The sequence below is a fragment of the Echinops telfairi genome, unplaced genomic scaffold (genome assembly GCF_000313985.2).
Source record: "Echinops telfairi isolate 266 unplaced genomic scaffold, ASM31398v2 ScPeMD7_31;HRSCAF=116, whole genome shotgun sequence".
In the NCBI taxonomy this organism is placed as follows: domain Eukaryota; kingdom Metazoa; phylum Chordata; class Mammalia; order Afrosoricida; family Tenrecidae; genus Echinops; species Echinops telfairi.
Genome location: NW_022103928.1, coordinates 27,929,124 through 27,939,549, shown reverse-complemented (window position 1 = coordinate 27,939,549; position 10,426 = coordinate 27,929,124). Strand labels below are relative to the sequence as shown.

Below are 10,426 nucleotides of genomic sequence, written 5' to 3'. Positions count from 1 at the left end.
CGAGCCCCCAATTAAATGATTTTTTAAAAGTTTAGATGGTGGTGATGGTTGCATTAACTGCAAAGATACTAAAAAGCACTGATTTGTATGTGTACTTTAAAAGGGTAAGTTTTAAGGTATATGAGTTGTATCTTAATAAAGCTGTTATAAAAAGAAATACTCCCTATGAAATCATTGACACTGTTTTCAAAGGAGGGGTGGAGATGTCACAGGTCAGAGAGCAAGGACAAACTTTTGTTTTTACTTAGTGAAAAGTAGAAATTGTGTTTCACAAAGGCCTTTCCTCCAACGCTATTTCTGGGAACCATTACCAGCGCTTCCCCTTGGCTGACCCTGGTGAATGATGCACCCTCTCCTGGAGGGAGCTGCGGGGCCTCTCTCCTGGGGCAGAGGCAACACAGCCTGTCAGCTGCTCTCCAGACCTGGGCCCCCAGCCGTGGTCTTAGCACACAGGTTCATGCTGCAGCCATGTGGGGCAACAAGCCCAGCCTCTGTCTTCAGGTTACACGTGTGGACTTGGAGGGTAGCCCATAGGGCCAGTCTGGTAGCCCAGGTAATGGTTTGTACTGCCCCAGACTCGTGTTGTGCCCCACCGCAAAGTGATCACGTCTGTCCCTCTCTCAGGATTCTCTGTGGGGGCAGTAGAACATGGGAGGACTAAGTGTTGAGCAGCAAGGATATATCAGAGCAGGAAGTGCCACTAGGGGCAGGAGTCAGGCAACTGTTGCTGGACCTCTATGAGTACTGAGAGGATGCTAATGGGTGGAGTGGGGAGTTGGCAGGCTCAAAAGTCAAAGCTTGGGAAACCCCTGATTTTGCACCCAGCCCTCCTCTCCTCTATTCTTGTCCAAGCTCCCCCAGCTGCTCTGCTGATTAGGATACTCAGATTCCCCAGGCCAGCCAGCCTGTCTCTTCCATCTCAAACTTTCCAGCTTCCAGGGAGCTCAGCCCTGAATCCCCCTTCCCCTCCCTGGCCAGCTTCGGAGAGGGCCCAGCCTGTTTCAGAGGAACCAGAGAGTTACCTCTGCCATCTGGCCTTGCTTGCCCACAGCATTGCAACCAGCAGAGACAGAGCTCAGGCGGGAGAGTTCCAGGGTGAAGTGTTCCCTCTTTTATGAGTTATTGGACTATGTTGGCTGTGTTCAGGTTCATGGATTTGAGCAAATGTTACAGAGCACGAAATTTAATGGGCAGAATTGGAGCAGCATTGGGCTGGACTCCAAAGTGCTAATCTCCCCATGTGGAGGCACATGTCCTTTTAGGACTCCGGGCTGCTGGAAAGGACTGCGCTCACTTGCAGGGTTGTTTAAGGTAATGGGCTATATGTCAGTCTGTCTTTTGAGGGTCTTCCTCTTTTTCACTGACCCGCTATTTTACCAAGCAGGATGACCTTTTCCAGGGACTGGTCTCCCTGATAACTTGTCCAAAGTAGGTGAGATGAAGTCTTGCATCTTCATTTCTATGGAGCATTCTGGCCATGCTTATTTCAAGAGAGGCGTGCTTGTTCTTTCAGTGATTCATGGTACTTTTAGCATTCTTTGCCAACACCATAATTGAAATGAATCAATTCTTCTCCAGTTGTCCATATTCCTTAATAAGAAAAAATAAGGATTGACAATATTTAATCCTGCACTTCGGCCATCGAGTCAATTCTGACTTTTGATGACCCTGAAACTATTAACTTGAGATAATCTTTAATCTTTAAATGAAAGTAGGCTGTGGAGTTGTCTTTAAGATGAAAATAGTCTAGTCTAACTAGTAAAAAATTCCTGCCTTGAACATTATGCTCCTTTAATATCTATCTTTATGGGATCAAATTGACACCATCTTGAAAGTTTAGATAGGAACCTTAGGGGCCAGCAAGTGTATGTTAGTGGGGGAGGAACAACTCAGAAAAGGAGGGTTAGAATGATTGCACAGCTTGAAGAATGTAATCAGCATCACTAATTGTGCAGGTAGAACTGTTGGATTTGTGCATGCACATGTTTTGTTCTGTGTCTCCTCCCCAACAACAAAAAGAGTAAAATTCAGAAGAAGAAAAAAGATTCTGTAAGGGCAACTGCTATATCTGAAACAAAGAACTCAAAAAGAAAATTTTTAAGCCTAGACTTGCAATATTGAAAGATTCTATGGGCAAAATATTGAATAATGCAAGAAGCATCAAAAGAGGATGGAAAGAATACATAGAGTCACTGTATACAAAAGAACTGTTAACATTCCACCATTTCAGGAGGGAGCATATGAGCAAGCGTCAACGGCGTTGAAGGAAGAAGTTCAAGCTGCACTGAAAGCATTAGCCAAAAACAAGGCTCCAGGAATTGATGGAATACCAGCTGAAATGTTTGAACAAGCACATGAAGCACTCACTTGTCTGTGCCAGGAAATTTGAAAGACAGCTACCTGGCCAACTGACTGGAAGAGATCTGTATTTGTGCCCAATTCCAAAGAAAGGTGACCCAACAGAATGTTCAAACTACAGAGCAGTATCATTGATATCACACGCAAGTAAAATTTTGTTGGAGACCATCCAACAACAGTTGCAGCAATACATTGACAGGGAGCTGCCATTCAGAAGACAGGGAGCTGGATTCAGAAGAGGATGGGGAACAAGGGATGTCATTACTGATGTCAGATGGATCTTGCCAGAAAGCAGAATAATACCAGAAAGAAGTTGACTTGTGTTTTACTGACTATGCTATTCGACTGTGTAGATCATAACTGTGGTAGTTATATAATTGATTGTCAATTTGGGAGGATTAAGAGTGAAGGGGTGGAGTCTAGCCTGTCAATCAGGCCATAGCCAATGAGTGCTCTGTGTAGGCATGGCCTTCTCCTGAGGATTCTGGGAGCTCTGGTATTCCTCCTTTGAGGCGGGAGACACTCTCTCTCAGCTCACTCCCTGTGAGACATTTCTGACGAGAAGCCACATGAAGCTACCTTGATGCATCCAGAGCCTTGGGAGCTGGAAAAGCCACATGGAGACCCCTGCCAGCACTGAGATGCTTACAACACCACTGGATCCACAAGACTTCCCATCCATTGGCCTGTTATCTTCCTGCATTTGGCATCATTGCATGTGTTTCATGATTCTGAAGAGGACTTTATAGACTGGTATCAGACATATGGGCTAATATTGGACTTACGGACTTGATCTGGACTTGGCTAGAATGTTTTCTCAATGTTCAGTTGCACTTGTACATGAAACTCTTTCTTATATACATATGAGGGTCTATGAATTTTGTTTTTCTAGTCTACCCAGACTAACAAAATAGCAAACTGGGGGTAACCTTGAGAAGAATGGGAATTCCAGAACACTTCATTGTGCTCATGTGGAACTTGTACTTGGGTCAGGAGGCAGTGGTGCAAACAGAACAAGAGAATATTGCATTGTTTAAAATCAGCAAAGGTGTGCATCAGAGTTGTATCCTCTCACCATACTTATTAAATCTGTATGCCGAGCAAATCGTCAGAGGGGCTGGATTATATGAAGAAGAATGTGGCTTTGGGATTTGAGGAAGGCTTATTAACAACCGGCGATATGCAGATGTCACAACCTTGCTTACTGAAAATGAGGAGGACTTGAAGTACTTGCTGATGAAGATCAAGGACAACAGCCTTCAGTATGTGTTATGACTCAAGGTAAAGAAGACCAAAATCCTCACAACTGGACCAATAGGTAACATCATGATAAATGGGAAAAGGGTTGAAGTTGTCAAGGATTTTGTATTGCTTGGATCCACCATCAATGCTCATAGAAGCAGCAATCAAGAGAGGCATTATATTAGGCAAATATGCATAAGACCTACTTAAAGTGTTGAAAAGCAAGGATATTACTTTGAGAATTAAGGTGTGCCTGATCCAAGCCATGACATTTTCAATTGCCTCATATGCATGTGAAAATTAGACACTGAATAAGGAAGATGGTAATGGCAAAAAATATTGGAAGTACTATGGACTATCAAAAGAACAAACAAATATCTCTAGGGACAAGTACAGCCAGAATGCTCTTTAGAGGCAAGAATGGCAAGATTTCATCTTACATACTTTGGACATAGTATCGGGAGAGACCAGTCCCTAGAGAAGGACAGCATGCTTGGTAAAGTGAAGGGGCAGTGAAAAAGAGGAAGGCCCTTAATGAGATGGATTGGCACTGGCTGTAACAATGGGCTGGCTCAAGCATAGGAACAATGGTGAGGCTGGCACAGGACAGGGCCAGTGTTTCGTTCTGTTGTGCACAGGGTTGTTGTGGGCCCGAACTGACTTGATGGCACCTAACAACAACAGCAACCGGGGCAGCTGTGTTATCTGTGGTCTCAGAAGAAGACACTTTATTTAGCTTATGTAACTTGTAACTTTTATCCACGAGAACCCAGCAACCCACTGCCATCATCTCAGTTCTGACTCGTAGTGGCCCTATAGGACAACGTAGAGCCGCTCCGCCTGTTGTCTGAGACGAAATCTTTACAGAAGATGCCTTTCTGTTCAGGATAGGGTCTACCAATGTAAACTTTCATAGAATCTGAAAAGACATTGAATTAGACTTGTTCTTTTATATTATGGTTTTTGTTTGTTTGTTTCATGGCACTGCGACTTTTTTTCTTCTTCCAACCAGGGCTTCTCTAAATAGTCCAGTAATCCAGAAATCTCAACAAAGCCTCCTAACCCTTGTCTCCTGTCTTCTTTGGAATAGGAAGGCCAGGTGGGACATGTTTCTGATCCAAGCGGAAGGAGTCTAAGGACAGATGGCTGGTGGGGCCAGCTGTCTCTCTGTAAGCAAGATTATTTTAGGTGATAATATGGTCAGACATGTTATTACAGTTTAAGTGTCCTAAAAGTACTCACTGGGACTTCACAGATGTTATCACTGGGTTGAACCAGGATAGGAAACATCCGTTAAAAATGAATGGACGTAGAGCATGAGGTAAATAGTAGGCCCAGTGTTTACGCTTAGAACAGAGCTGGTGAGGGTGAGGGAATGGCTCAGGTTTGGGAAGCACCCACAAAGACAGGAAGGGACAGGGGCCAAAGAGGATGAGGGTGAGGAAAGCTGTTATTCATTGAAGATGGCCGGGACTCATTTCCTGCTCTGTAGCACGTGCTAGGAAGGTCTACACTGTCATGCTGTCCTTTGACACGGAGGAGGAATGGACCGGGAGAGCAGGGGCAGCTCCATCTCTCTGGAAGGTCAGCCTACCAGAGCATGTGGCTTCCTGCTGTGGCCCTTTCTCGTGGAGCGTCCTTCCATCTGCTTTCCAAGTCATTGCAAACTGCACGCAGGTGGCTGGAAGCTGGTGGCTGAGGCCCTTGTCCATACAGCCACTTTCCTGAACCTGGTTCTGACCCTTGCTAAAACAAGTGAGGTGTTTCTGACCTCCCGTTGGGGACAGATCCGTAGTAGAGAAATCAGGCAGCCCTGCTGGTGAGAGAAAGGGCAGAAAGGAGGTAGAGGATGTTCCTGGGCATTGGGGAAGATCTCGGTACACCTCAGTGCTTCATGGCTTGTTGGAAAATATATGTTCTCATGGTTTGAAAGAAAAGACCAAGAAGGAAGACGTTAGAGGCCTGACCAAATGGGAGCTGTTGGATCGTCGGTTGGGGTCAGGGTTCGGCCCGATGGATGTCCGGGATCAGGGATTCAGCCTGTGTCTCTAGGAAGCTCAGGCAGGAACAGGCCCTGCCACGAACCAGGGGACATCTGTAGTGCTCATTCAAGAGTTTTTTTGTTGTTGCGTGGGCTCCAGCTTCTGGAGATAAATAAGCACAGGACTGGCTTTTTCAGTTGTTGAGAATATTGGGGCCCCCGTTCACCTGTAGCCTGAGGTTCAGATTCTCCTTCCCTGCTGCCCCATCCCCCCGCTGCACTTCCTCGTGTCTGGACCAGACCGGATGTGTCCTGTCAGTGTGAGGCTATTTGAGAGTCAGCCCAGCTAGGATGCTACCCGCCTTTCCCAATCCATCTGACATTTCCAGCATTTCAATCTGCTACTCCCAGTGGCCAGGAGTAAGTACTTGACATCAATTTAATATTACTTACCAGTATTTAATAAGACTAGGTGCCTGGACATTGAATACAAAGAGGCGATTTCTGAATCGCTATTTGAGCTCACATTGCCAATGGCAGGAGGAAACCGTTGAAGGCGTTCTCAAGCAGGGAAGGTGCCTGGCCTGATCTCTCTTGTAGAACAACAGCCAGGGAGCTCCAGCCTCCTCAGAGAAAAAAGAGTCCTCTGTAGGTTGATTTGTGTCCTGAGGTCTTGCTCTCCTGCCTCAGACCTGTGCACCTGTCCTTCCTGCCCACCCACTGGCCTCTTTGGCTCCTTGAATGTGCCAGCCTTTGGCCACCTGTGCTTTCTAACTCACTACTTTATCTGCCTGGGTCACTGACCGGTGATACCACAAGGTGACTCCTTCTCTTCCTCCCAGTCCCACCTCAGGTTTCTTCCCTTATTACTCTCTGGAAAATCACTTAATCTCTCACTTATCATGACTGGTGATCACTTATTAGTTCATGTCGTGAAGACAGGGACCATAGCTGCTATGTTCACTGGTGCTACTCCATACCTAGTCCCACGCCTGGCATTAACCAGGCAGCCAGTAAAGATGTATTGAATGTGTGTGTTGATTTGTTAATTAATGACATTAATTAATTAATGACAATGTCTTTATCATTGTTCCGAGTTCACAAATATGAGAATAGTTTCACATTTGTGTAATCTTCCTAATCCTTGATCCTCACAGCACCTACCAAGAAGGCAGGACAGGCATCATCAGTAATCCCTGCCAGTCCAAATAGAAACTGAACCACTAAGAGCTATGTGTGTTCCTGACGGCAAGGCTGGAGTTTCCATATCTGTGCTAGAGACCACGGCTACCTACTGCCTGACCATACCCATTCGAATACGTAGGCCAGTCACACATCTCTTCCTCTCAATGGTAAACCATTTGAACCTCCTTCAGCATTGCTTTCGGTCCATGGGTAGCACAAACAGTTTGCACTCAGCTACTAACCTTCAGGTTAGTGATTTGAACACTCGTCAGTGGCACGGACAAAAGGCTTCACAGCTTGCTTCCATAAAGCTCTCAGCTAGGAACACCCTATGGAGCCAAGTTCTACTCTGGGTAAGCCGTGGGGTCTCCAGGAGTCCGATGGACTTAATGGCTGTGGGTTTGTTTGGGCTTCAGCAGCGCAGCCTAGCTCGCCTTGGATTGAACAGGGAGACAGGCCTGTCCACCCCCTAGACCATGGTTTGTTCCTGCATCTTACTCATTTCGGAGTCTGTGAGGAGGGCCCAGAGCCTTGCGCTCAGACACTCCTCAATGGCTCCAGCTGTCACTCCAGAGCTGGCCCGTTTGCTTTTGTTTTGGGTGGACAAGGAACACTAACCCTTTCTCTCTCCTGTCTGACCCCAGCGCCTACACAGAGCCCTACAAGGTCTGCCCCATCTCAGCAGCAGCCCCCAAAGAGGACCTCGCATCGGATGAAGAGAAGGGAAGCTCAGAGGAGGAGGAGGAGGAGGAGAGTGCTCCAAGAGACCCCAGCCTCACCTACAAGGTAGGGCATCCGTCTGGGGGAGGGTCAGGCGGGCAGTGGGCTCAGAGATGGGAATGGTCGAGATGGTGCAGTCAAGTCCTGGACTCTAACAACTTAGATTTCTCATTGGTAACGTGGGAGTCATTGCAAGGGTTACCCGAGTTCTGTTGGGTTCACGGAGAACAGAGTTTTAGACTGAAAGCTGGTCTTCCCCTTCCCTTTGGGCAGTGTTGAGAGAGGATGGGCTGGTGGAAAGGGTGGGACTTGTCTGGGGTCCCACGGGAGTTGGTCCCAAGTCACATAAAGACCTTAGCTTCTTATGTCATCAGTGTATGCCCCACCTCCTTTTGCCCCTCCAGGGGAGGAGGAGCATAAAGAATTAACCACAAAATCCAAGAAGGAGAATGATGATGGTCTCGGGTGCTTGTGATGAGTGTGGCCCTCACCTCCACCACTGACACTGTCTCCGCTCACCACATGGCCCTCCTGGGAGCAGGAAGTCCTTCCCACAACCGATACTTGCAGAAACAGAGCAGAGAAGTCCAGAACGGGCTCAGGGTCACACACCTGGCCTTGTGTTGTCACATGGGGAATGTCACCATTTGAGTCGGTTGAGACCACCTTAGACTCCCCATCACATGGGTAGGGCCCTTTCATTGTCTTTGGAGTAGTACCTGGAGCGTCAGGACCACCAACTTCCAGCACAGCTAGCCCCTCCTGAAGCCCCTTCTCCTGACTCTGCTTTCCCACGCTGATCCCTTATGATATCCATTGATTAGAAAAGGTGATCACGTATGAAGCACTTACCACGCATTGGATAAGTGGGCCTTTCATTTAGTTTTTATGCATAAGATTTCTTTAAAATTAAAAAATACATGTGTACCTCATAAGTTCCCAAACTTATTTGACCTACTAACTCTTTTCAGGAAAAAAAATTTTACTCAGTCCAATTCTGACAGTTAAAAATGTTTCTACCGTAATCTCTAATCAAGGGTATCTGCTTTTGCAATTGCACCTCCCACCCACCCCCCCAGACCATTTCAATGCCCTCTAGAGGGCAGCACCACCCACACTGGGAAATACTGGTCTACCAGTACAGTGTTTTGTAATGTGAAGTAGTGCACCAAGTGCTGGGGGATCCCTTCATAAGGCTTCTTCCTTCTCAGTTCCTTCTCCTCCCCCCTTCTCTGAGTTCTCTCTCCTCTTCAGCCCCTTCCTTGGCTTCTTCCCCCTTCACTCGGTTCCTGCTTGTCTTTCCCTGGTATTGCCAGCACCTGCCGTCTGCTGGCACATCGTCTGCTGGCACATCGTGAGTACTTCACCTCGCTCTCTCTAATGTTCCTTACAATGACTTCCATGAGGTGGCATTACCTGTGTTTTACTATTGAAGGCACCAAGCTTCTGAGAGGTTAAGGAGCCCTTCCAAGGTCACGCTGCTAGCTAATGATTGATGGGGTTGGGACTAAGAAAGAAAAGTTGAAGGGCTCTTGGAGCACTAGTATCTTCCGTGTGTGACTTTTCATACCTTGGTGGTCCCAGCCCTGTACTGCAGATACTTCCTGCAGTAGTATCCCGGGTCTCTGCTTAAATCTTCCTCTTGAACTGCTTGCATTCACCTCCTCCTCCAGCTGTGCAACCACTGGCATGTGTGGGGCCTCTGTTTGCGGATCTCTAAAATGAGGCCATGAGTAGTAATTAATGGAATTTATAGGATAATATCATGATACCAGGTGTGATAAGAGTATGTATAAACTCCATGGAAGACCAATTAATACAACTATTATTCACATTTATACGCTATTCACTAATGCTGGTAATGAAAAATTGAAGATTGCTATTAAGTTATTCAGTCTGAAATTGATCAAACATGCCATCATCATGTATGGATAATTACTAATGATTGGAATGAGAAAACTGGAAACAGAAAGGTAGTTGGAAAACATAGTCTTAATGATAGAAGCGAAGCTGAAGATAGCATGGTAGAATTTTTCAAGAGCAATGACCTTTTCATTGTAATTACCTTTTTTAACAAGATAAATAATGATTGTACACATGGACCTCATCAAATGGAATACACAGGAATTAAATTGACTATAGATATGGGAACAGATGAGGCCTGGGGTTGACTATGTTAGAGACCACCAATTGCTTATATTTAAGTTCAGGTTGGAGCTGAAGAAATTAAAACAAGTCTACACGTGTCAAAAAACGCCCTTAAGTATATCCCACCTGAATTTAGAATCCATCTCAAGAACAAGGCCTATTGAGCCCCAGTGATTGAAGACCGGATGAGTTGTGGGACGGCATCAAGAGGAAAGTAGGAAGTCTTGAAAAAGGCAGGAAAGAGAGAAAAGACGAAATGGAAGTCAGAAGACACACTGAAACTTGCTCTTGAATGTCCAGTAACTAAAGCAAATGGAAGAAATGACGACGTCAAAGAGCTGAACAGAAAAGGTCAAAAGACAGCTTGAAAAGACAGAGGAAAGGATTAGAATGAAATATGTAAGTTATTCATTGACTGGAGTTAGATACCAAAAGGAAAGGACACACTCAGCATATCTGACGCTGAAAGAACTGGAGAAAAAAATCAAGCAACGTTGAAGGTTTCTATGGGCAAAATATTGGACAATGAAGAAAGCATCAAAAGAGGATGGGAGGACATACAGTCACTGTACCAAGAATAATTTGTTGACATTCAACCACTTCGAGAGGTAGCATATGATCAAGAATATGTGGTACCAAATAAAGAAGTCCAAGCTGCACTGAAGGCATTGGTGAAAAACCCAGCTCCAAGAACTGATGAAACACCAATAGAAATGTCTCAGCAAGATGATGAAGCACTGAACGATGGAACATCAATAGAAATGTCTCAGCAAGATGATGAGGCACTGAACG

The 10,426-nt window shown here is 45.8% G+C and overlaps 1 protein-coding gene across 1 annotated transcript in view; it reads left to right on the top strand.

The window, feature by feature from the left end:
• Positions 1–10,426, top strand: part of FGD5 (FYVE, RhoGEF and PH domain containing 5) — a 151,419-nt gene that overhangs the window by 54,669 nt on the left and 86,324 nt on the right. The window contains exon 3 of the mRNA XM_045290132.1: positions 7,411–7,552. Coding sequence (XP_045146067.1) covers positions 7,411–7,552 — 142 coding nt within the window. The remainder of the gene's footprint in view (positions 1–7,410; positions 7,553–10,426) is intronic.